The following is a 27,807-nucleotide window of genomic DNA, read 5'->3' on the forward strand; positions in this document are numbered from 1 at the left end:
TAATAAAAGCTTGGAATTACTTTTAATCATAAAGCCTTAGAATCAGATCAGCATTCATCCTCCTCCAAATGCTAAATGTGCCCATAGTGAGACACCTCTCCAGAAAATAATCCATTTCACGTGCAACAGAGGAACATACCACTACAGGACAGTCAGTTTGCCTCCCAGTCATACACAGAGCCAGTGCAATGTAGACCCATAAGGAGAGGCTAAGAGAACAGGGTTGTTTAGCCTGAAAGCTAAACCAAGAGCAATCTGATGGTACCTGCACGTAGATTATTGAGAAGATGGAGCCAAGCTCTCAATGGAGCTGCACAGCAGAAGGACATGAAACAGCAGGCATAATTTGGAATAAGGGAGATTCCAGCTTGACATAAAGAATAAAATTTTACCATGAGATGGGGCAAACTTTGAAGAAGGCTACCCAGAAAGGTTGTGGTGTCTCCATTCCTGGTAGTTCGAAACCCCTGGCTGAATATCATAGTCTCAGTCTGGTGCTGAAGGAGGAGGCTGGCTGCAGACCTTCAACTGTCAAAAACTCACAAAATAACTGGACTTGTCAATTTCTTTGTACTAGAGACTTTCCAGATTTCAGGAAGATTTACTGCCTCCTCACACAGTGGACCAATGCATTTGAATTGGGGGAGATGCTCTAATGGCTGCTGAATCAGAGTCCATGGTATTCCCGTGGTATCCCTAGGGTTCTTTCTGCACACTTTTTAGTGGGGAAAAAAAAAAAAGACTGCTTTTTAAGTAAGATCAAGCATCTGCCACTTCATTCATAACAGGAATGTAAATGTAACATAGTCTGCTGGCTGCTGATACTCTCCCCTTAATTTCATGTTTTAAAGTCATGACCGTTCTCTTATATCATCAAGAAGTTCTGAGTCTAAGGTCATCTGGCTCCTATATGAGGTATTTTTACTTTAAACAAATATATTTTTTGCTTGCTTCCCCCATGAAACAGCTGTCACAAGTTATCACTGTCTAGCAGGATTTCTGCTAGAAGGAAATGCCTTCTTCATAACCACTTACAACAGAGGACCTTCAGCACTTTGAGGGAATGGATGGCCCCACTGTTTACCTCCCTCTAACAGTAAACTGCTCATATTACAAAAGAGCACATCAGAAAGGCTAAATGAGACTGAACTCTAAGAGCAGACAAGACAGCGATCAATAAATTCATGACACTAATAATATGTCATGTTCAAGCAGAACGATAGGGAAATGTCTTCACCCTTGAAACTGAACATACATAAATTCAGCTGCTAGTCAGTTCAATTTTTCATTTCTCCTTCTTCTTGGTATTCTTTATTTCAAGCCCGTTTGAGTTTGACATTTGTATTTCACTTCATTTTGATACTGAAGAATCCAAAACTAGATTTATTACAAGTTACATATTCAGAACAGTGTGGAAAAAAGTAGTAAGTTAATAGAATTTGTCTGCTTTATGTTCTATCCAGAAATGAGTAGATCAGTAAAAACAATTTGACTTTAGACAAAAGAATAGGAAACATTGTTTAAAAATAAACCTGTTCCTAAATCATAGAGCCCCACTTTAACATTCAGTTCCTGTTTAGTAAAATACTTAAATACATCCTGAAAGAAATATATGATTGTATCCTGATAACTTCAGTGAAGACAGGTCTCCATGTCGATTTAAATAGGATAATCTTAAGGGTAAATATTTGTGCAAGTAGGATTTGCTAGCTAGGAAAGATTGCAAGGGATATGAGAAGATAGTCATTCCTGAAGTGAAGAGTAAAGGAATAAAAAAAGGTGATGGTTGAGATAAACATCACACAGATAGAAGAACAGCCTCCTACTGCACTTTCCATTGCAGTTATGCAAAACTATTGAATTATATGTGCGCTTTGATTGCTTCCCCTCTCTTGCAGAGTGGGGTTGTTTATTTACAGGTATAAAAGTCACCCAGTCCTAAAAAGTACAACTCTGTATACATTGCTTATTTAATTACACACAAATTTCACAGGCCAAGTATGTCCTTCAAAGAGCAACGCCTCAGATTTAGCACAAATAGTGACACTTGGGGGGAAAAGAAAAAAAGAAATAGATTCCTTTTTTGGGGGCATTTTATTTAAAATTCATAGATTTATAGGAAACAAACTGTAGCCAGAAATAGTCACCTGCCCTTTAAAAAGAAGATCTATAAAAAGAAGGCAGAAAGCAAACATTTCCACTATATTTATTTTCTTTCAAATAATAGAAAAGAATTTTTAAAATGTGAAGAACGAACTTACTTTCAGTGCAAATAGGACAGCATCCTTTTCTGTTCAGGATTTTACCCTAATTGGGAGAAAGACAGGCTGATTTAATGAAAGAGTTTTTGGAGCAATGACTGTGTTATTTTGTAAGGCTGGATAAGCTTTTGAAAATAGTTTAAGTTGTTTGAACTCAATGCCCTGGTTACAGCTTCAAATATCAGGTGCTAAAAACAGACAGAACTATTCAAAAAGCTTCCTGGCAGTCTTATTAGAAATGTAATACTAAAAGACTTCTCTGTTAGCAGTTTTCTCTTTAGAGAGTGTGAGAGAACTTTGGGCTCACGTATTCACAGCTATCTAAAAGCAGACTAATTGTTTACTTACCAAGATCACCACCTTTTCCCACCTTCCAAAACACGTGTATTTCCTAATGTACCTATGGACACTTATGCAATCTGCAGCCCTCCACACCCCAGCACTCTCCCATGCCCTCAGATCATTCGTTTTTCTACAGAAATGAAGGAAGGAAAGAGGAACTACTAGATACCAGTTTGGCCAGATTTCTTTCACAGCTAAATCCCACAGTACCTCTTACCAGATTATATTACCAATCTCAGACCAAATTGCCTGATGAAGTAAATGGGCACACGTCCAAAGACATGCAACATCTAAAAATAAAAAATCTGGTCTAATCACAGGATTATGGATGAAAGTCTGAAGTATTTACTCACCTCTTTGCCTATGACAGTTTTATTTATAGTTGTGTCTTACACAAGGTTGGCTAGAAGTAGGAATTGCGCTTCTTTGTACATAAATTCATTCTCTTTTTCAGTCATCCTCAAATTAAAAGATGTTCTCTCTGATTTTACTTAAATTCCCAAAAGCTTACCATCAAGTCAGAGGATAGGCCTGGAAAATTTCAGACTGAATGATATGTTTTTCCAAGCAGAACCTGGCAGGGGTTGTAACAGAACTAATGGTGATATTGGAGCTCACCCACATTCTCGTAAGGGGAAGGAAGAGGCATATGGAGTTGTGCTGTTCCCCAGCACCAACACTTCAGTCCAATAGTAGAACTGTAGTTGAACACAGAAAGTCCCCTTTGTGTGACCAGTGGTCTTGTTCTCCACCAAGCAGGCAAGCAAGGAGCGGCCAGTAAGAGGGAACAAATGGAGCTGCAATATCGTTTGCTCCAAACACTCTCAGCAGTAGAGAAACGCTCACAAGGAAGGGGTGGCAGGTCCATGTGGAGACAGATGCAAGCCGTATTGCTACCTAGATTGCTTTCTGCCAAAACGCTGCCAAGCTTTGACATTGTGCACGGGGAGAAATGAGCTCAACCAGGAGATGAGAGCTCATCGTCATCATCAGGGAATAAAAGTCCAGCGTAAGCTTGTTCTTGAATGTGCAACTGCACATGGAAAGAATGGATTTTAGGCATGTTCTGGAGTTGAGAAATGAAATGGATTTGAGTTTCACTGGTGTGCGGGCAATGCTTAGACATTTGTGTGGCCACCAGGTCCCAGAACAAAGAAAACTACTGAGGACCAGGCTGCAATGAGAAGACCTATCAAGCACCTGCTAGAACAAAATCCTTTTAAGAAAGAACCAGTGAAACTGCACAGAAGTACAGAGCTGGGCAGCTTTTATTTGTACAAAAGAAAGACATGCAGCTGAACACCACACGCTGCACACCGTAGCCTTACCTCTGTTTCAATAAAAGAGTTGAAATCATCAGCCAAGCTGGAAGTGGCAAAAATTCAAGTGAAATTGGAATCTCCAAGGCAGCCTGCTGAGGCTGGTTACTTGAGCCACCATGTTGGCCTGAGATCCTGTTTTTGTCTTGTAGAATAAGGAAACCCATTATTGCTAACATGTGCTGCAAGAGTTCGTTAGCATTGAGGGTTCCCTTAGGAGTGGGCTAAGTGATGTGATCCCATTTTTCCCTATGAATATTTATAAGCAGACCACATTTGAGTCTATTTGTTTTCTGGGATTTTTCTTCTTTTTTTATGAGGTTTTCAATTTTATGTCTGAGGTTTTGGGTTTTTTTTCTAAGTCAAGACTAATTGAGGGGGTTGTTTGGTTGTGCAATAGCAACAGCTGTTGTTTTTTTGTGCCTCATTTGGCACCAGAGTAAAAACAGCAACTTTTTGTTTGTAATAATAACAGATGTGTATAACATTAAATGCTGTCTGTGTTAAAGATGGGAGAACATGTTCTGAATAAATTTTCAACTCTCTTCAAGTTCATGGGTTCAAAATTTACCCTCAAAATCAAACTCTGAAAATATCTTCACATGCCATGAATTTAATTCTATTAACTTTTGAGCTCTGGACATCAGGAAAGGTTGTGTGCTGTAAAATTCAACAGCCTCTCCTCCATGAGTACAAAAAGACCTCCATGACCAGTGACCATTTCCACAAGCAGGCATTATTAGTGGGGAATGCAAAGGCATAAGGAAAAGAGGCAAGGAGGAAATAGATAATCATGGATAATAGAAGGAAGATGGCAAAAGGAAAGCAGGAGGCTGGAGCAGGGCTAAGGCAAGCGAATAACAAATTAGGTAAGAAAAGGTCTAATGGATGTCTGAAATTCAGTCTTGCCAAGTGTTGAGATTACTCCATTTCTGCATGGCGTTTAAGCACGTGTTTAAGCAGACGTGGAGGACCTTCAGTAAGACTGGACACATGCTTAACAGTGTTGAATGGGGTCTAGCATGCACCACACCTTGCAGGCTGATGCTCGAGGTAACTGAGAGGAAATATCAACATAAAACCAACTGCCAGAAAGCCAGAAACAGGAACCACAACTTAACAGGGCTCACTAGAAGCCCAAGGAGGACTGATTTTACTATAGCTATGACAGGAGCAATTGAATTTGCAAGAGATATACTGCCCCTGCTGCAGATAAAAGCAGCTAAGAAAAAAAGCTTCCTATAATTACTGATACAGAATTAAACATTTCAAAAAGAGAAAAATAAAAGGAATGAAAAAACGTGCCTAGCTCTATGAAGAAAAGAAATGGCAGTAACAATCTCTTAAAATATGGCAGCCTGCCACCAACAGAATGAATAATACAAATGATGGCACAGTACTAGAAACTCCTGCTGAAATGTCACTTTGAATCTTATCCTTTCAAGAAATAACTGACTGTTATCTGTGTTGATAAATTAAATAATGATCCATCACAAAAACAGCGGAATAAAGAAACAAAAAACATTTAAGTCAAGAAACAATGTCGTAAGCTGCTTTGTGAATCCTCAACCCTTTTACACTCAGTTGTGTGTATCCTAATGCAATATTAATGAGATAACTGGATGTAGACTGACACCCTAAGGGGCAAGCAAACAGCATTTTACTTCACAGCAGCCTTCTTCAACAGCCAATAGAGGCTGTTATACCAGAAATATTGGTATGAGAGAACAAAAAAAATGGAGTTCATACTTCTACAATTTTCAGAGACAGCAACATAACCCTATTCATGATATCCATGCTTTCAGTATCAGAATCACTAAAATATCTTTATCTTGAATAATATGGTGTGTTTAATTAATGTTTATACATTTCTGACAGTATATCTCATCAAAGAGCGTAGCACAGATGAAAAGTGAAAGATTTACATCCATTAGCATACATTATTTGCCTTAAAATTACTTGAGGTGGTATCCATTTGGAATAGGAAAATAAATCTCCGTGGAGTTTACATTCCTTCTCTTGCTTGTCTTTCCAATTTAGATCGAAAGAGCAGAAATATAGCTTGTATCTGTGGAGGAGGGTGGTTTCACATGCAGCTTGGTGTGGGTTCCATTTTAAGAACGGAAACAGGGTGACTGGTTAGCTGCTAGAGGGAAGGGCTCTTCAGGATAACATAATCTGATCTTTTAGCCCTGAGGAGCTGAGCCTTGTCTGAAGAATCAGCTCAGAGGTTTAGTGCAGTTAAGGGGTTTGCATTAACCTTGGAACAGTTCCTGTATCAGCTGGTTGGTACACCAGTCAGTTTGTACATCAGTCAGTTACGGTCCCACAGGACTGCAGATGATGAATTTTTACCCAGTACTGTTTTCACTAACTTGTCCATGAACAGTGAATTCATTCACAGAAGCCACTTTAGTTGATTATCTCAATGCCATAATTCATATAGGGTAGTGCTGAAGTGGTTTATTTCACTTAAGAATTATATTATGTCAAACTAGTTATTTGATCTCAGAAACATCTTGAATGTTTGAAATGCATCTTGCATGGGGAAAACATAAATGAGATGTACTATGTGCCAGGGTCAACAACAAAGAATTTGAGGAGACCGGAAGGGTCCAAGCTCTCACCTCCTGCTTATGCTGTGAAAAGCAAGGAAGCCTGATCACCATGGGCCTTATCTGGCTCCCAGAAGAGCTCCTTTTTTTCCTATTCCCTGTGTGCAGTATCTCATATGAACCTATTAACAAAACTACCCTGTGCAGCGAGCACCAGAGTGACAGGAAAAGACTGTCCGCTCTTCTGAGGATGCAGTCATCACTCCTGCAGACCACTGGCACAGCAGAAACAGGAGCACTGTGGTACAGGCATTTTATTCTACCACAGCTTCTGGCTGTCAAAAGTTCACGCATATAAAGTTTTACAAACTAAAGTTTGTCATTTAAAATTTTATACCTAGGTGTCTGTGACTCATATTTTCCCGACTGGCTTCCAGGACAGAGAGGGAAACACTGAGAAGGTATAATGCTAACCACTTGGCTCTCACTTCTGCAGCTCTGTTCAAAGATCTGACCTTACATGAGGTGCTATTTAGAGCTCCCTCTTCTGAAAGCTTGGGCCATTAAAACAAAGTAATTTGTCAGTGACAGAAATCCAAGAAACAAAAGCTGATTTTACCTCAAGGTTTCATACGCTAAATTTTGAGGCAGTTAAGTAAGGCACAATTGCACCACACTCTGGGTTCACTTCAGACATTCAAATAATTTTTTTTCAGGCTGAAACTTCAGACAAAGTGGCATAGTTTGATTGAAAATTTTTTATTTCATTTAATTTGCCTGTCTAACCAAGTTTCAAGCCTCATATGCACTAAGAAAAGGAAGTACAAGCTTTTGGTGCTTAACATCTGCAAGCTAAATGTATGCTTACATAGTCATCTCACCACTCTACAAAGCTACATATTATAAATGAAAGAGATGTTGTATTCCAGGTACTTGAGACAAAGTAAGGAGGAGAAAAGGAACACAGTCTGCAGAGCAAAGACAGAGGAGAGAAGCTCTTATTCAGAGTATCAATAGCACACTTGGAAAGCACCAGCCTAAATTAATATGCCAAAAAATCTCTACTTTCCAATCTATATGCCCCAATGCTATGCACACACTTCCAAGAAGCACTGACAAACATAATGGTGGTGAAAAGCAGAGAAGAAAGCCACGCTCTTTTAAAAAACTCACTTGAGGACAGCTGCTGACTGGAATGCACTGCTTCTTGCGACACACTGTCTTGCCTTTCACACAAGCACAGATGGTGCAGTTCACAGAGGACCACATCTCTCCATCCTGCAAGAGGGAACATGATCTACTATCAGTTGGGGTGGCAACAGGAAGATATTTCAGCAATGTATCATTGCACAAGAAGGGATAACTTTCCCTGTTGGCATTATGTCATTGTTTTGTCTATATTATTTTAAGGTCCACATCCAGTTGTATTAAAGACAAAGATCAAATTCAGAGGGGTGTTCTTCCCTTCAGCCCTCCAGATCCAGCATTTATTTTTCCAAACCTAACCAAATCATACTGGCTCTTTCCATCAGTGTCCTGATCATCTGCATTGTTTTCTCTTCAGTATGAATCTAAGATACGATCACACCTCCCACAGATTTTCATTTAAGCTGACATAATTAGAAAAAACCTGATTCATTTGGTTGAGTGATGTCTTTAAGTTGTTGCACGTGAAAGTATTTGATTAAGATGTCAGCATATAGTGAATTTATTCCCAGATGCAGCAGTTTGGCTTAAGGCAGGAATGGTTGAATAATGAATTCTAATTTAGATTACTTACAGCACTTTCATAGAGACTTGATCTGCTAAACATCTGAAAATGTTTAGAAGAGATACAGGACTGAACTCCTCAAATGCATAGCAGGTAAGAGTCTACAGCTCTTGAAGTATTAGGTGCAGAGCAAAATATGGTCTTATCCTCACTTACTTGGGAAAGACTGTCTGTGGAACTGCCCTGGCTCATTTCTCCATAGTGCTTCATTTGCCAAGTGTGGTTCCTAAAACATTCTGTCTCACCCACTTACAGTCTTGTGCTAGGCTGCTTAGAGCCAAAATGTGCATGTTTTCTGTTTGCTGGACTTCTGTGAAGAAAGGGTGAGGATAGACCTGACAGGAACAGAGAATAGGCAGTCCAACCAAACAGCTGTGAACAATTATGTGCCCACCTCAACATGACATCCTGACCAGAGAGAAAAATAGACGATATCCAAAGTGCCAAGGAGTCCAATTTACTCAGTGCAACACACACAGCTAAAGGCTGTCTCTCCACTGTCCTGTATGTCCCCGCCACGTTAAGATCGCCTCATGTTTCTGAGGCAGCATGCATTCTGGTGCACTTCTATTGACCACTCTCCAAGCATCTGCTACGGTATCAGAATATTTCACAACTAACTGAACACAGCTACCGTGATTTTTGTTTCACAGCCATTTTTGCACAGGAGGGAAAATTCTGACTGCCCAGTCTCCCAGTGAACCTGTGCCCGTTCTACTAGTGTGAGGCCATTAACTTCAACTGAGCTACACCAGATCTATCTTTTCTTATACAGGGCAAGAAATAGATGCACTGCCTCTATTTTTTTCTTATTCAACATAATGCTTAGTAATATAATAAATCTTCACGAGAAGCAGACTGTTTTATCTGGGTGCCAAAGAAGCAGGCACTTGTTCTTGAAGCACAATAGTACCAGTGTGAAGGTTCCAATCAGATCCAGTATAGTCTCAGTCTACAGTAGGTTCGCATGTAATTTCCAGAATAAACACTTCAGCTATGTACACAAAAGATGGAAAAAATGGGAAGCAATTCTGGCTGAGCAAACGAAGTATTCGCATGGGATTTAACATTTGATCTGATTCAAGGGGCTCTTAATTCACAGATGGCCCATAAGGTGACAAAACCTTTTTCTGACACAGTGTTAAAAAAAACTGCACCACTTGGAAAAACATGCGGGGTCTCAGTGACATGAGAAGTGTTTTGCAGAGTATCCCCTGTGATTTGAAAACATTGAGTGAGAGCACAGTAGGTAACTGTTATTATATGGCTATCCCAATATGAGATGTCAGAGGTGCTGTCCTCAGCAGAGCTGTGAAATTTCAGTGAATAACTTTCAGTCAAGATGAACTTTGCACAGCTCCTATTGCTCAGCTGTGGAAGAGACTGCCTCAGCCAATAAAGCCTACACACCTCTCAAAAATATCTTATCCATAAATATCAGCATTTGCTTGGGAAAGCAGAACATAAAAAAAACTCATACTAAAAATGCATTACTTGTCCTGAAACAGAAGCTGGGAGAGACACGCACATCACAACAAGGAGGAACTAGTCTTAATTTCTGCATATCAGCAAAATCTGCAGAGACTCCAATAAAAAAAATAAACAGCTGGCAAATTTTGCTGTGCTTCACCTCTGAGCTGTTCCATCATCTAAAATGATGGTGAGAATTCTCCTAAAAGCAAGTCACAACACTAACTTACAGTAAGCCTATGTTGTTTCAGCATCTATTCTTAAATCACACCTGAAATTGTACCTGGAATATCTTATTGCCAAACTTGCACACTTTCATTTCTTCAGGAGCGATGTAGGAGACACATTCCTTGCAGCAGTGGTCTTGGTTCTTATTGCATTCTCCAGGAAGCAAGCACCTCTTCTTACATATCACTGTTGAATCCTGGGTAAAAGGATAACAGGAGATCATTAAACCATCACCTAGGCCTTTCTGCTCCTGTGCATCCTTATCAAAACATTTCTGCTTGCTCAGCCATTGCATCCAAGCAAGTTAGAGCTCAATTGCTTTGGATAGATCAGCTCAGAGAAAACAAAAATAATTTACTGGATTAATGGAATCTTTTATGGTCTGCGAAGCACTCTGTTTACCTGCAAAATGTTGACTCTGATCTGGCAACACTTTGTCCCTGGATAGGTGCAAAAGCACATATAATCATAGTCATACTAGATCAACTGCGTACAATAATCACTTCCCTTTAGCAGCAGTGTGTTAGCTCACCACGTGGTGTGTTAACTCTTGTTGCAGCGCAATGCAAACTCAAAGAAGGTCATATAACCTGTGTAACTTCATTTTGCATCACAGTGATAGGCATCACGTCTAAACCGAGGCACTCAGTAGCTTTTTAAACTTTCCTACACAACTGCAAGAACTCTTCAAACCCGACTCTCCAGGACCACACAAGATGCCAAAGCAGAACCCTATCAAGGCTTATAGTTCCACAGCCTTACAAGCTACTGCCAAGTCAGACAACCAGCACGCAATACCAAAGCACTGTGGGCTTACCTTGCATGTACACATTGTACAGTTGTCATAAATAAATGAGGATCCATTATCGTACACATTGCTATGAAAGAGACAGCTTCCAAATGGGAGGTCAAACACTTTCCTCTGTCCTGAATATAAATAAACAATAATAGAAACAGAATGTGGTTGAAGAGATGCCACACTGACAACAAAAATAGTAGGGCTTATTGTCACTAGACCAAATCCATCTGCAATATGTCATTTGCTGTGTGTTTCCATTTTGGTGTGAGAAAATATGTACTTTTAACAGTTCTCTGTTCTTCTAGCACACTCATCTATACAATTTTACTGTGGGAGGGAATATTAATATGATTTATGACATGTTTATATTGGAAAAATCTTTCTTCATCATAAAGTGCACAGTGCAGCTACATGAATAAAAAGTAAGCACTCAAACTCTTAGGGTTTGTACATTTAAACTAGTTTAAACAGTCTTTAACTTAATGTAATAACTTATCAAATAAAGCAGACTAAACTGGTTTTAGCCTATCTGCCTCAGTGGTTCACGGCAGCCAAACTAAACCAATCCAGTGACACTGATGCAAAAAAAATCATGTGTTGCCCAGTCTTATTAAAATAGCCTGGTGCACAATGTTTAGACATTGTTGCAAGAAATACAGGCATCTGCATAGTTTACAAGAATGAAACAACAAAAAATACTTTCCAGAACACACTAAAAAAAAAAGTTGTACAAAAGCAAGGCACTGCTTAGAGCACTGTGCAAGGAAGATAGCATCAATAGCAAATGCTTCCTGAAGTCCTGCAAATCTACAAACACTTCAAGATCAAACTTGGAACACGTGACCAACATGAAAGATAACCATGGGGTCTTTACAAAAACACTCTGAAATCACTACACTTATCTTTCTGGTTTAGAATATCTTTACTGTTTACTTTTGGTGGCAGCTAACTAATAAGTTCTCTTAGAAGTGGTTGCCAGTCTCCCAGCTTATCATTTCTGAGGTCTGATGTTAAACAGGCATCAGTTCCAAGGTTGTAAGTGGGCACTATAAGTAAATACAAGTCACTAAGTACCAGCCCAATAGTTTAGCTCCTGAACTGCCGAATCTTGGCAGCTGGGATAGCTGAAGTTTGTCCCTGTGTTCCAATTTGTAATCCCTTCCTTTTCCAATAAGTCTTGATAAAAGCAGAGCAGCTTAAAAGAAAAAGCTTCCAGTTTCCTCCAAGAAAAGAAGTGAACAGAAGGGTAAGCACACAGCAGAATCCATTGGATTAGCCTTAAGCTTTCACAAATATTTATATGCAAATAACTATTTTTTCAAAAGCTAAGAAATAATTGCTGTTGTTCAGTTAGACACAATTTCAATGCATCTGTCTTGTAAGTTAGGTACCTCCGGCTAATCTGTGCTTGCAAAACCAACTTCCCTTTTACCAAATATGCATACTTCAGCAAAGGCTTAATTTCTCATATGTTCATAAACATATGAAATCAGTTGAGGATGCTCAGTAGCCCTAAAAGGAACTGTTCCACATCCATGCACCACTTACAGGCGAAGCCAAGACATACCCCCATCTGTAACAACACATCTGAATCTCTATGTGGGGCCAGGACTTCCATCTCATAACTTACATCAGCAAGTGAGCAGAAGTCAAGCTCTCTCTCACGCTGTCTTGCCATGCCTTGCAAACCACCCAACACAATTCTGGGTGGTCAACCCAGTTCAAATAGTTGGTAAAAAAACAATGACAAAGGACTTATCCCTTAAAAAGATGTGGTGATGGAGATATTGGCTTAATGGTCGGTCAGCTTTGCTGGCTCATAACCACTAGTTAAACTAATAATTCAAGTCTCAGTGGAGTCAACTGCATTCTTCTAACATATTTATGCCGAGTATCAGAAATCCAATTGCAGGGAGGTCTTGCACACAATTCTTTAAAAACCATGCCTTGCCATCCCTGAAAACATATGTTTTTTTCCCTACTGCTTTGCCCTTTGCTATGCATCTCTTGGCTCCAGAACTTTCAACATTTCACTGTGAGTAGACATTACCTATTCACAGGTATCTGACATACCTTAATGTGATAACTGCACAAAATGGAAGTCACTGTTACTGGCAAACTCACAGACATTTCTAAGTGAACAAAAGCAAAGAAGAATCTGTGCAAATATACCTACGAAACAGTCAAATATCAAAGTTGGCTTTTGAACACTCAGATCAGAGAGGGAAAGATTCTGTTGGGAAAAACAGGAGGTGGAGAGGACAAGGGGAGTCTGCAGAAGGAAAAATGTCCTCGGCCAAAAAAGCAGCCCAGAAGCTCACTATTTGAACTGTTTTTCTCTCTATTTCACTCCTTACTCTTTTTCTCTCTGGTGCTGTGGTTAAATGTTCTGGGCAGGTATTTATTTATAGCATTTCTCAACTAATAAATAAATAAGCAAATTCAAGCTTATTTCAAGTAGTCAAAAATGTTAATTATTCTGAGAAACTGGAACTTCCTATAGCTCACTGCCTTCTAGGTCAGTACTCTGTGCTCTTATTCCAACCCTAGAAACAGACCAGAAACAGTAGTAAGTGTTTGGACAAAATGTCAAGGAGTTTCTGTTGAAGAACTGGTGACTAGCAGTCCTGAAAATTTGCAAAAACTTACTCATAATTTCATAGACCAAATTAAACCTAATTTATGTGGTAAGATCCTTGTTTATGAACCATGCTTATGAAATAGAGGGTCACGTGCTGAGGAATGTTAACCTGCTAATCAGATGAAATGGCACAAGCAAATAAGGGCTCTCATGCACTTCTTGGCATGGCTTAGAAGAACTTGAACCTTCTCAGAGGTTTCTGACTTACCCCTTTAAAATGTGTTGGGAAAACATTCCTGGCTGAAACTGTGATTCCACCTTAAGAAGGCAACAATAAGGCAAATTCTTGAGTTCTGGCCTCGCTGACAACAACTTCTAAGAATGCAATTTCAGCCCAGAAGTTTTCTTTGACCTGCATTTCCGCAAAGCCAAGAATGCAAATGCACACTTAACCAAAAATCTGAGAGGGAGAGGCCTTTCCTTTTGTGGTGCATTCCAATGAAACCTTTCCTTTCGCCTCAACCTCCTTCACAAAACACATGTAATGAAGGTGGGAAACATCTCTATATCTGTCTCTCTATGCAAGCCAACTGGCATATACTCAAATGCTCTCCTGCAGCTGCTTGCTGAGTGCCATCCATCACAACTGCACATGCTGACCCTGAGTACATACTGAAACCTGTATATTAGAGCAACTCTGTTTCTTCCACCTTTCAGAATTTACCAATATTAAGATTTAGCAGTATTACCAACATACCATCTTACAAATTACATAAATTACAAAATCGCCAGGAACGTAAACACTCACCTAAGCATTTGGGGCAACACTGTCCTGCAGGAACGTGACTGAGGTGCTGGGGACACGAGAGAATGGGGCAGACTTCTTGGATGCATTGGGTCCTGCCACCCTGAAGGAAAATAGGCTCATTTAGGATAAAGCAAAATGTCAGGATGACATGTCAAGTAGACACACCCACACAGACTGTTAACACAGACTGTTAAAAGCTTTAGCCAAAGCAGTTTTTGCCAAAAGAAATTTCTTCTTGCATCACACACGTGTGGAATGTGTACAACTGTCCATTAGCACTTCCTGCATCACTTGCAGTGACCTTGGATTTTTTCATTCTCTCAATGTTGGAAAAAAAAAAAAAATAGTGTCTTTATTTCTTGCTTTGGAAGTGAAAAAGAAAAACAAAGAATAAAACCACCATCCATTAACCTTTCTGGATGCTCAACAAAGTTATTGAGCAAGTTTTATTTCTCCCCTCCTGTGCCACACCCTTATAGGCTTGTCTGGAATGGGGATTAAGTATTGAAGCTGGATGAGAACAGGTGTTCTTCTGCTATGTCCCTGATTTCAGAAGTCAAATAAGCCAAAATAATTTAAGAAAGCACAATTTTGTTAGCCACTCAATCCAACCATGCAAACCCAGGCAGCCTGTTGCCTGTTTCCTTTGGAGGACTGAAAAATCAAAAGAGCACGTGAAATTTTCAGAATGAATGTGGCAAAAAAATAAATAACCTGTGCTAGATACATCTTCATAAGCCAGTAAATATCAGGTAAAAGAGAGACAGAAAGAACAGCAAAGAGAAAAGCACAGATATTTCTATAAGATTAACTGCAGTTAATCAGAAGAGATCTTTGTTGTCATTCTGCTGTGTCAGTACTTCACCATGCGGTATTCTCCAAGCATTCAACTCAGGACTCCATCAAAATGTGCTTCAAATGCTCGTAAGAGATGTCCAGGTTATTACACTTCAAAAATCAGCTCCCATTTGCCTCAGCAAGAGAAGGCAGTCTTTTTCATCTCGCCACCCTGCCTCATTTATCACTCAGAGCTGCACTTATCCTAACAATAACCTTTGTGTTCCTGGATGCTGAGACGGAAAGCTTATGAACAGTCTCCTCCCACACACATGCTGGATGCGTCTTGAAGCTCCCTAGGGAAAGATGGAAAAACCTGTTCATTTTGAAGAGCTCTGTGCCTGAAATGATATGCCATTCCACTCCTAATGGCCTCAGTGAATCACATAAAAGCTTTTACATACGGGTAAATCCACATATGCACTATTACACAACATGCTGACTGTACCCCCATTCTATAATAAGTTTTCAGGCACTGGAGTCTACCTGTCCCGTGGGGCTACCAAAGCATCCTGAATGCACATGGCTAAGGGCTGCTCATAATTCATTCACTGCTGCATGCAGAAACACAGAGGTTATTGTAGACTGAAATGACTGCTCTAAATTAAGGGTCAGACCAGAAACTTGACAAAATGAAATGAATTCTTCACTGAAGTTACGATGCTCTGGGAATAGTTCTGTGAGAAGAGACACAGGTGCAGGATGAGAGAATAAATATCAAAGAAGGTCTCTCCGGTCATTCTGCTCAGGGAAAAAGGCTAAGAGAAGACAAAGTTCAGCCTCTGGCGATAACTCAATTGCAACTGAGTTATTGGAATTGCAAAGGAGGCCGCAGTCAGGTACCAGGATCAGGAATACAACCACAGAAGATAAAGCAGTGCTCCAGAATAAGTTGATTGCAGATCTTTTCTTGCAACTTTGCTTCTGTATCTAATAGTCACATATCCCATGCCTCTACAGAAATGTTCTAGAGTCTTGCTTCTCTGACAGATGGAATCAAAGCTCAGCCTTACAAAATACTGAGGCATTGCCTTACAGTCTGTAGCATAGACTTTTTAAGAAATATATACAAAATGCCCAGGATAACTAGTGAGTGAAAAATATGAACTATTTCTTCATTTCTGTCTTTTGTTTACAGCTCCCTTTTACACCAGCAGTGATAACTGAACCAGTGCCTCCTCTGCACAGAACTTTTGTCTAAGTCCATTTTCATCTCTCTTCTTACCTCACTGTCACACTCAATTCCAATTGTAATGCTGCTAGAATTTTAACAGTGAAACAACTTTCTAGCTCATTGCTGCCTCAGGTATGCTCTTCTAAGTTTAAAAACCATCAGAGGGTATATATTCAAGAAGAACCAAGTAAGACTAACCCTACTTGCCCTTAAAAGTATTTAGCTTTAGTAATCAATATTCACAAAGTAAAAAAATTCAGAGTGCTAGTTCACAAAGCAGGATTACTTAACGTTGCCAGTTCCGTATATGGCATGAAATAGAATGGTACAGAAAACACAGCATAACAAAAGTTCATTAAAAATGCAAGGGAAAAAATAAATCCTGAGAGCAAAAAGATTGGCTCCAGAAAACATAAACCAGGATAAGAATTCCATAGTTAACACCTTGCCTCCTTCACCTCCCAACTACATCCACAGCTTTTAGCTCACATTTCCCTGTTGAGTGTAGCATCTCCCAGGCAGCCAGAATATTCCAGGTCTGAAGCAACACTTGCCAGTAAAATCAAACCGGAATTGGAAGCCAGTGCAGACCAATAAAGTACAAGCGACATCTGCTTCCTATGAGAAATACTATTCAAGAGCTAGGCAAATAAATTCTTGAGTGATAGTTACATGAAGCCTTAATCAGGATACTGCTGCAGTCCACAGTCTTCTGGAGGTAATGGATTTCATAAGAAATCTGAGGTCTAGAGTGCAGAGGGTCACCTTCAAAGGTAGAAACAAAAACTTTATAATCCCTGCTGTCATCTCATACCTGCAAAACAAAGCAAGAGGACCCCTGGAACTGGCTTGGAGGGCAATATGGGCTATCATGTCTCAGCAGCTTCCTCACAGACACGGGAATGAGGCAAAGATGGACCAGCACTTTCTAACTCTCCCATGAAATTCCCCTCTTTGAGAAAGAGAACTGCCTTAGTCGTTCCTAAAAAGGAATCATGGAACTATTCAGCTGTCTTTCCATCCACTTCTGACCCTGACTTTGACTATGATGCTTTGCTGTTCAACAGAGACACAAGAAACTCAGCAGAGACAAAATGTACACAGCCAGGCTGTGTCAGACTTTGGTGGGGACATGTGATGACAGAGAGGGTGTAGTTTTGGGACAGGCCACACACACACACACACACACGTAGTGTGTATGTAGCCTGTGTGCTAGGACTGATGGAGGGAAACATGTCTGCAGAAAAAAAACTGTCTGCCCCAAAAAACTCTTGAAGGCTGAAGAGTTGCTGCCATTAATCTGCAGAAGTCTTGGTCTTCTTGTATAATGAGAGCAAAAACAGTGACCATCACACTGAACAACGCCCTCAGACATACAGTTTAATTTTTAAGTTGTCCTGCATGGAGCCAGGAATTGGGGAAGATAAAAAAAAGTTGAAGACATACCAGTACTCTTATTTCATTATGCCATAATTGTTAAGGGGTGTGACACCTCCTATATGAATTGGATAATATAGTCGCTTGTATATAATTCTTGGTTACCAGGAAGCTACATCTGATGTATTAATTATTGTGTGATAGTAAAGACACCCTCCTACCTTCCAAACATCCATTAAATAAATAAAACTAGTCAGCAACATGCATTATGCAAACATCTTCAAAAGGCCCCCTCAAATCACACCCTCGTAAACTCATTGGGTTTACAGTCAGGTCTACAGTCCTTGATTTGTCTTGGAGGTAGCCTTCACACACAGAAGTGAAAGGATATCATAACTGGGGACAGATGCCTTCATCTTTACACAGTATTTGAGGGTCCCTGCAAAAGCCACACGATGCACAGTGACAACTCCCTAGAAAGATCACTGGAGAGGGAAGTGAACAGAGCAGCAAAACAGTTCTCAGCACAAAAGCAAACAGCATACCAATCAGCACAACAAACAGGCAGGCAGACAAGCCAGAGCTTCCCACATCCCTGCAGCTTGATATGTTGTCTAGACGAGGATTTTAAAAATGTCTGTTTAGAAAATGTTGGATAAAATTCAGAATAAGGAGATCTTGAACTTTAGTTCAGCACAAAAGGTATTTAAAGTGCCTTGTGTGCACTTCATTTTTATACTCCGGATCCAGATGTTAAAACCTTGTTTTCTGTGGTATTGCTGCTATAGACAGGCTTTAGAAGAAGGTTCCAGTGGCAGCTTGAAGTGGTGTCCTAAGAACTGGTATCTGCAGCAAGTGCTCTGAAGAGCTCTTCTTCATTTTAGTGTCAGATCACTCACGTGAGTATGGTTACAAAATATTGTCTTAAATGTCTTAAACATCAGCTAAGTTCCATAAAGATTAGAAGTGGCAAACAAAGATTCCTGTGAATAAACTGCTGGAGTAGCTTCTTGACAAAGTAAATGTACAATTCTTAAACCAGTATTTCTGTTTTCTTTGAATCTGATGAAAAGACATTCCTTGTCTTAGTCAAGAGAAGCCTAGAGAATTCCATCTATCTGCACCGTCTCTCCCTTTATGTGCAGATTTATGGTACAAGTAATTAGATGCACTTCTTGTATAATCAACAAGCTGCATTAATTATACAGTTCAATTAGTTCAACTAATACAAATTCACATACCCAAGCATCTAGAGAATTGCAAGCAAGGCTGTAAAGCGTCACATAGTTGCAACATCTTGACCTAAAACCTCAATTCAAAGGCCCTTCCTCTTCTGGAAATTAATCAGTATGTGGTTGTATCCAGCTGCTGATGAATTATCTAAATTATTCATTATTTAGTAGTTCAGGGCAGGATGAAGCCTCTGAAATAGTCATGCTTTCAATCAACTAAATAGCATGTGTACAAAGAGATTCATATAAGCTCTAAGTCAACCCAGCCTTGCCATCTACTTGACAGCCACGTTTCCTGGGGTTGCTTAGATGGAAAAAAAAATAACCCTCTCTTTTTCAGAGGGAAGTAGCATGCTGCATTTGTTTGCAAATGCATATTTGGAATATAATAGCATCCTCCTCTTGCAGGGTGAAATATGCAGTTCTGTGGTATGGTTCTCCACTTGGAAATCAAGCGCTCAGGTTCCAAAACACAATTCGGATCTCCTGCATGGGGAGGCGGAAGACCAAGGTATCTACTGCCAAGGGTAAAGAGGAACATTCTGGAAAATGAAATCAGGCTTTGCACAGTAGCTATCTTGTAGTCTACACCCAGAGACAGTGCTCCTAAAATTTCACAGTTCCTGGAACCACTGAGGAGCTCCTCGGGGAGGGTCAGGCAGAGCCCTGCTCTCAGCTGGGGGCTCAGCACAACCAGCACGTGGTCATATTTCTCTGGTCTCATAGCACCGTGCAGAAGTGTTGCTCGGATTATATTGCATCTGGCTTCACAGTCCAGCTGAAATCAAATTACTCACTGACCCAACAGCATAAAAGCACAGTCTAGCAGCTGAGCAACCAGCAGCCCTCTCCCCTCCAGGGTTTACATTTTGAGGGCTTTTGGCTCTGTTTAAAGTAACATCATAAATAGCCCCTCTTCACTTGGAAGCTATGAAAGGTTTAATCATAGCTTGTTCTCCTTTCAGGCTGATTTCCTAAAGAAAGAAGGCTTATGCAGGCACAAACCAAGCACACCTGTAGCTTGTGAATCCCCAGTCAGCTCCAACCACAAATGAGCAAGGGACTCCACTGAAAATGGTACAGAGATAAAATAACAAACATCTCAGAGATATTAAAATCTCAAGGACATCAAGTTGCTCCATGTCCCCTTAAAAACAGATGGATGCAGAGAGTACAGAAACCTAGCTGCTTTCCAGAAGGGCCACAAGAAAGCAGCCTCAGTGTTAGGCAGCAGCTGGCTGTCTGCAGGGTCTCCCACACCCAACACCTTTGCTTGGTGCTCAAATCATGGAGGAGAGCTCAGATTACTGTCATTAGGGCAGATAGAGGAACAAGAGCTATGGAGGCAGCTCATCTGTGGAGTCAGACCATAATTACTTCAACTCCTAGGACAACATCTACTCTTAGGTTAGCAGGGGCAATGAGACATGGGGCAGGTCTGTATCTGATATCTACTGCACCGTTCCCATGAGGTGTGGCATTTTTTTTCCCCTGACTTTTCTTTTTATTTATTTATTTATTTTTTTTTCCTCCTCACAGTACCTGCAGAGATTCATGATACTTGTGTTCCAGACTGGCCTGCAATTGAGTGATGGTTTCTTCCAGCTGGAGCCCATATACTTGTTCTGCTTTGGGATCTGTTTTTTATTGATCGTTCTCCTCAGCAGTTGAACAGTCTTTTTCCAGGGATAGATCTGTTTCTCTCCACAAATCTCTCCTGCAAGCTGAAATAGCGTGTCCCACAAATGACTCTGTATTTCATTAGGTACTCTTTAATGTCTCTAAAGTTACATGCAGAAGCCAGAGCTTTCAACTCTGTAATATGTCTATTCCTTCTTCTGCTAGTTGATAGTGAGCTAAAACAATCAACTCACTATCTCTCTACAGCTCAGAGATGTCTGAATTCACAGCACACCTCAAGCACTCTTGTGGGCTGTTTAGTTATCCTGAACATCATTTAAAACTTACTTCTCAGAACTTTTTTTTTTTTACCAGTGAGAGAGTATCTAAAAAGCTATCATCCTTCTCTCAACTCTTCCCATAACACTAATGCTCCATACCAGCTCAGTCTTTGTTTCCAACAAGTTCGGCCAGTATCTGAAATCAAGCTTTTATCTAGTCCAAATCCTTTCATACCACCTCCATTACATCCTGTCAATCTCCTGCTTTGCCGCAGATCTCACTGAACTGATAGCTGTCATTGCACCTTATATATCTCATGCTGAATAGTAGTATCAAAAGTCTTCAGACCTGTGAAATTGAAACTTGCTGTTCATTAAGAGTGACTTAAAACACATGCCATAATTATGGGTACTGCTTCACACAACCTCCCAACACATCTTGGTGTTTTCTGTCAACCATAACTCTGTAGGCAGTGCTTTGTCCCCTAGATTCCCTCCAGCTGCTGCCCAGGACACACTCAAATAGCACAAAGTAATCTTTCCAAAAGCTGCTAGAAGCAGCGGAGCCAGGGATGTCACACCACACAGCACACCCTAGAGCAGCATGCCTTTTTACAGTGCAAGAAAGCAGATGAGCACACAGTGCAAGAGGTTGATTTCAAGGTGGTACATCAGCAAGGACTGTATCAAAGACCATAAAAAACAGTGGGAGTTTTCCCACTGGTTGTCAGGACAATGCTTAGAGCACAAGACCTGAAGTTCAACAGAACGATGCTGAAAAAATGAGGCAAGACATCCACTTTGATGGAACTGGGCAGGGAGCAGCCCCACACTGCAGGAGGAGGCAGAGAGTAGCAACTTTATGGGGACAGTAGAAAGGAAGCAAAGACACTGGCAAGGAAATGATTCTGGCATGCCACTGCAGGAGAGAGTTCAGCTATTCATGATTAATTCAGCTGTTACACCAGAGGTCTCCAGTGAATACAGAACCTTTGCTGTGAGCCATAAGATTATTTATTTCTCTTCTGAAAATTACTGTTTCTGTGAAAAAAAATGCAATAAAACATGTTACTCTGGAAACTGACTGTGGACAGATAAACTATTAAAAACCACTAACAAGAATCATCAGCTTATTCACCTCCCATCCCTGATAACAAGAAAGTTAGGGTTAAATTCAAGGGACTTTCCTAACTTCAGTTATTTGAAGCAGAGCAGTAGCTTTCTAAATCAGGTCCTGGCTTCTAGCAGCCGTGACTTTTCCCCTTAATCAGCTGGAGGCTGCTTTGCTTTCACTGGCACTAAGAACAAATGAAGCACAGTTCAGTGGGTATACAGTTGTGTATATACACCATCACTGTATTTGCATGATGTTTCAGAGTCCAATCCTGATGCTTGCAAAATGATATCCACTGACACAATGCGTTTAAATAAATAGCACTTGCTTTTCCTAAGATGAATTTGCACAAAAGCTTTCATTTGTCTGTGTGCATGCAGAGTAAGTTCTGTGATACCACTCTACAAGCTTTCCTATGTCCTAAAGAAAAAGGTATCTACAAGCCCCACACTTTGGCAGCTATCACTGCTGCCTTCACCCCCAATTCCAGTTCCTACATTTCTGCACAGCACTGGCCCCAGCTCTGAGAACAGTTGTTCCTTCAGCACAATCTGTTTGCAGAGATATGCAGTTATTAAATCCCTGCAGTGTCCCAAGCGTGTTTCTTGCACACACAGAATATTAGTATCATTGTGGTCCTGAGAAAGGTGACAACTCTGACTCTCACTTCATCATCATTCTTTTAAATACTTGGTCACTACAAGAAACTCTACAGACGTATCCACAAAGCTTCGCCTTACAGCACTAGTTTTAAATAATTTTCCTTCAGTTATCTACAGAACTAAATTGCAAGACCAGAGTGAATTAAACTGCAAAATGCCCAAGTTTTGACATCTGACATTTTGCCCAAAAAATGAAAGCTTTATTTTTAGCAGTGTGGATAATTTCTTGTAGACAATTGAAGTTCCTTTAGTTGCACGATTTGAAGCTTCATTTTTGGAGGCGTAAATGTCTAAACAAGGTCATGAATAAAACCAACTAAGGCTGTTCTTGGAAAAGAGTGCACAATTTAGAAGATAGTGCCTGCACACCTAACTTTGGAAGCGTTGTTACTAAGTCAAAAACTGCCAGAATAATTCACACCAAGCCACCGTTCACAAAGAGAACAAATCTACTTCAATGAGCCAGCAGAGTGAGATACTGAAGAGGCTGACTTGATCCTTCACTGGCTGTTTCTACAACTTATGGATGCCACAGCCAGAGGGATTGATGATAAAACACACTGATATCTATAGGATATCTGTGATAATGATCCTGCTGTATGTAGGTCACTCCTACAAAAGCAATGCCTCTTACTTCCATGAAAACTGCAACAGACAAAAAGCACAATAGCACCATTTGATAGCACAAATTCTTAACTACAAACACTATTTTTCAACACGGTCATCACCACTAGCAAAACATTTTTGCCAGGAGTGAACAAGAGCCTGCATGCCATGCTTGTCAAAATCTGAAACAAGGATGGCAGTTTCACAGCTGCTACAATAGCATCCATATTATAGGAAAAAGTTGCCCATACAGTCCATCCTCCATTGACCCAAACAGAGGGAAGTTAGAAGGCATCAAATCCAAACTAGTAGGTACTTGACTGATAGGACAGTCCAGTCAAAACTGGCAATATGCTCCACAGTGTTTAAACTGATGCAGGGCCTGATGTTGTCATCTTCTCTGGCCTGACTCTGGAAGTTTGAGCCTTCAGCTTAGTTGGTGTTGTGATGTACGAGTCATATGATGGTTTATCTGGGTTCCAGGAAATCCAGAAGGAGCTCTCCTGCCCTATCCCAGAAGGCTGCACATTAATTTACCTGCTGAGTCTTTTTCTTCAGTGGGAAAGTCACGTCATCACTCCATGGACTGTTGTTTTGACACATCTTAACAGGAAACTTACTTTCAGCCTTGTATTTACTCAATAGATCCTGACAAACTTCCATACAGTATTTTTTCTAGTCCTGTGCGAACATCCCACCTGGAGCAAACTGCAATATTCTAATGCTGGAGCCATCATTTCCAATGCACTGAAGCCGATATCCAGTTCCGTACTCAGTTCCCTAATTGTAATCCACTGATTCATGAGAACAAGCTGAACAAGAAGCACTTCATTTCACGGTGTGACATGGCTTGCCTTTCTGTGTCATCACTGTTGAAACACACCACTCACCACCTCACCGTGTTCACATCCACCGTAGTCTCCATAAACATTCAGCAAGCAGTCATGAATGTCGGTGGGTACAATTTTCTCTGCATGCATGAATTCAATGACACCCCTTTGCTTCATATACACTTCCACATCAGATGTCATTTTGTCAGACTGCCCCTCTGCTGCCAAGGTTTTTATTAATTGGAAATTGTTTGTCTCAAGCACCTCGCAAAGACTTAAAGATACAACTTTAAGTGTCACAGAGACTTCAGCAGGAGACAAGTGTTGAACCACAACCCAGTCAGAGGATTTCTTGGAAATACAATTTTAAGAAAAGTGTGTGCCGCCTTTATGAAGCCAATAGGTTATGAAACCAGGAAACAGGAACAGCTGTAGTCTGCCCGAGGTGGTGTGGATTTGGACCTGCCATATGTCAGTGGGGCTCATCTATGGAAGCATCTCTGTTATCACTGTGCACAAATCCAATATTTTGTACTGAACTAGAGATGCCTTTCCCCAGAGACATGGCTTGGATTTACACCAGCGTATGGTACACTCTGTCCTGGGATTAAGAGAGAAGTCACACATTTTGGTATTAAACACAAGCATTAGAAAGGCTGCTGAAGAATATGCAGGTCCCCAGGAAAAGCTTTGGGGAGCACTTTGACTAGGAATCATTTACAAGCCACAATTCTTCTACCACTTCCTTCCTTATTCAGGGAAAATAATTTACAGAAGCATCAGTACCAAATCCTGACACTTTCCAGTCCAAGTTAGGAAGACTGATAGGGAATCACAGTTCTTCCTTCCTAGTTTACAAACCATCTGCACACACACAGGGAGAGGGTTGATGCACCCCTAAGAAGTCCTCTTTCTTCTTTACACATATGCACGGACTATGTCATAAACCCATGCCTCCTCCATCCTCCAATTTTTTTCCCCAACAAAGTTCTTACCCAGATACCACTGTTAATTTATGGGTGGGGTCCTGTTGCTAATTGCTGACTTCTCACTGGCAGCAGCGCATCTGTAAAAGGTTGATATCCAGATTTATAAAGAACATATTTCTTGGGGCAGTTTAGTAATTAGGTAAAATCCACGCAAATAAACATTTAACCATTTCGGCACCAAGCACTCTAAAGCTGGTTATAGTTTGGCCAGGCCAGTTCTTGCACCTGCCTGAAAATCTGCTGCTGTTCTTGCTCTGGATCAACACAAGTGGGACAAACCAAGCCACTTGGCACTTACCTCTGAGCCAGGCTCACGTAACATTCATAGACTGAATAGTCTCATATCTAACTACATCACAAGGCCATATGGAGTATGTTCAGAGCACAGCACAAGAACCATGAACTTGCCACAGAATAAGGTCTTATTAAGTCTAAGAAAGGGGGTCATAGCCCACGCAATCGCAAATATCAATTACATCACATTCTTGTATTCCACATACTGCCTCCTCATCAAAAGCCATTAGTAATTGCTAACACTGTTAATAAAGTAAATAAAATTTGGTTTGGGTTGCAAGTGTATGTCTGTCCTTGTCACTGGTAACTCTTCTTTCTACTTGTCTGATGATACAAAATAGTCTTAAAATCACTTAAAGTAGCTCATTATAGATTTTCATAGGAAACAGAATTGTGCATTTTTATGTACAGGAGTTGTTGAACTACAGTAAAGTAGTTAATTAGCAAACTAAGGTCAAAAACTATGAATTATTTCTATTGTAACCCTTATTCCACAAGCAGACAAATTTGACAGTTCAGTTCCCCAAACATTCTTGCCTTTTTTCCCTGCTCTTCATTTTATTTAAACACATTCCTGAATCTACAGTCTTCTCCCCAGCAAATTTCCAGCATTTGCAGCATTCTCAGCTTCATACGCTTTCAGTTACTAACTTCCAATCTACTCATTCTGACCTTTCAGGAAAGTTTTTTGATAATGTGAAAAAGTGTCATTGGAAATTATTTCAGAGCAGAGAGCAGCTACACACTCCAACTTAATATTTTAAGTTAACGCTAATGGAAGCTACACCTTTCAAAATGATACAATGATTTTAACTATTTAAAAACCAGACCCATCATGTTTATTTAGATAAGTGCTCCTCTGCTCTCATAAGTGGAGGCTGATGACAGATGTGTTTTTAAGGCAAAAATATTAAGTCTAGAAATGTCAGCATCTGCTTCTTTTCAGCCCAGCCTTACGGATTCACACATCATTTTTCATCCACAAGGAGAGTTTCTTTCTTCTTACAGAGAATCTAAAAACATGGGTGTAAATTACTAATCCCAAGGCCTGACAGTTTTATTAGCATGTCACTGGTGCTACACGTGTTAGGTCTGATTAGACACACAGAGCTGCTGGTTTCCATGGCCTGCTCCTTGTGGGATGAAGAAGGCTTTCACTTCCCCTCCAGGAACTTTCCAACTGACTACTCCTTCTCTGTGAATTGGTATTTGCTCAAGAGATGCCATACAAAAGAACTGTATGTAGGTGGTACTGAAGAAAGAGAGAAGAAAGAAAAAAAAAAAAAACAACACAAAGCAAAATTCTCTACAAAACTCAAGAAAAATTCCAGCCTTCCTCACAGTTAGCATGCTATTCTTTTTCATGTACTTTATATGGTATCTGTTGTGCTCTTAATCATCTACACAGTAGTGATGGTAGCATATGTAGTAGATGAAGCTATGTGGCCTTGTCACTACACCCAGAGAAGACCTCCTGTGCTTTACTCTATATAACAGCAGAGCACTGTGGAGTCAGGTTGCATATCAGAGAAATGCAAGTCAAGTTTATCTGTTCTTCAAGGACAGTTGTGTACAACCAGACCATGAAACCTTTGCACAGCTTAATAGGAGGCTGCTGCCATTAGCAGTTCAAGATAAATCATCTATCAATTAGAGCAAAAGACCAACTAGAGGAAATTAGAGCTGTAAGAATGGACCACACTAGCTAAGAAGACTCACTGAAAAGACACACAAAAGTCACATACTCATCACTAGCCCATACTACTTGAGACTTTTTGAATATCCAAGTTGGTGTTACAGCCAGAAAAATTATCATGGTGGAAATGGGAAAATAAACAAACAGGGAAGGAATGCTCACCTGTACCCAAAGATGTAGGTTCACAGAAAAGACTCCACAAAGGAGAGATCTCCAGTCAGGCAGTCAGTCCTTAAATGGGGTCTAGGAGAGGTGCAGCCAGCTCCACCACCAGCTGAATTGCCTTCACCTGTGCTCCCATGGCTGACTCAGTGCTTGCCTCAGGTGAGCAATCAGTGGCTCAGGCCGTGATTCAACAGTTCCCATACACGTACTCATCTCTAACCTATGCTACTTGAGACTTTTTCAATATCCAAGACAGTACCATAAGCAATACTCAAGATATTCCCAACATAATAAAAGATTTTCTACTGGAGACAGTGAGGGCTTCTCAACAACATATAAAATGCCCAGTACAAATAACCAAATGCTGTCCTACCCAGAATAGTAGCTGTACTCTGTAGCCAGCTATCTATATTTCAGAATATTCTCCACTTACTATCCCAGACATTTCAGTGATGATAAGACCACTGTGGATGCACAGGAAGCTGCTGACAAACCTCTTTTCCCATTCTGAGCAGGTTAGAGATGAAACATCATTTATGGCTAGCATGCAGGCCTCCCTGGCTCAACAGCATGGTGCCACACCTGAGATAATATGTCCCAGAAAGGGCAGACCATGGGCTGAGAGCTTGATACTGCATACATCTGCTAGAGGTGCAAGTACAAAGCACTGCCACTAAATGACACAGCAAAATTTTCCAGCTTTCCTTGGAGTGAAAGAGTACTGATCTGCTGTAAGAATAACTAATGTACTTATATAGATGTGAACTACGTGAGGTGAGATTTAAGCATGTACTAA

General features: G+C 40.4%; 1 protein-coding gene and 1 long non-coding RNA gene across 4 annotated transcripts in view; both read right to left on the reverse strand.

Annotated features, from left to right (window-relative positions):
* The window catches only part of BMPER (BMP binding endothelial regulator), a 150,604-nt gene that overhangs the window by 58,928 nt on the left and 63,869 nt on the right, over positions 1-27,807 (reverse strand). For all 3 annotated transcript variants that reach the window (XM_048950764.1, XM_048950763.1, XM_048950765.1), the window contains 5 exons: positions 14,135-14,234; positions 10,764-10,873; positions 10,002-10,142; positions 7,651-7,755; positions 2,262-2,307 (listed from right to left, as the gene is read on the reverse strand). In XM_048950764.1, coding sequence (XP_048806721.1) covers positions 2,262-2,307; positions 7,651-7,755; positions 10,002-10,142; positions 10,764-10,873; positions 14,135-14,234 — 502 coding nt within the window. The remainder of the gene's footprint in view (positions 1-2,261; positions 2,308-7,650; positions 7,756-10,001; positions 10,143-10,763; positions 10,874-14,134; positions 14,235-27,807) is intronic.
* On the reverse strand, positions 20,619-27,061 carry LOC125695835 (uncharacterized). The gene is made up of 3 exons (XR_007378071.1): positions 27,009-27,061; positions 24,863-24,933; positions 20,619-24,468 (listed from the first exon to the last, which is right to left on the reverse strand). It is a non-coding gene; the product is annotated as an uncharacterized LOC125695835 (long non-coding RNA).

The sequence above is a fragment of the Lagopus muta genome, chromosome 7 (genome assembly GCF_023343835.1).
Source record: "Lagopus muta isolate bLagMut1 chromosome 7, bLagMut1 primary, whole genome shotgun sequence".
Classification (NCBI taxonomy): Eukaryota; Metazoa; Chordata; class Aves; order Galliformes; family Phasianidae; genus Lagopus; species Lagopus muta.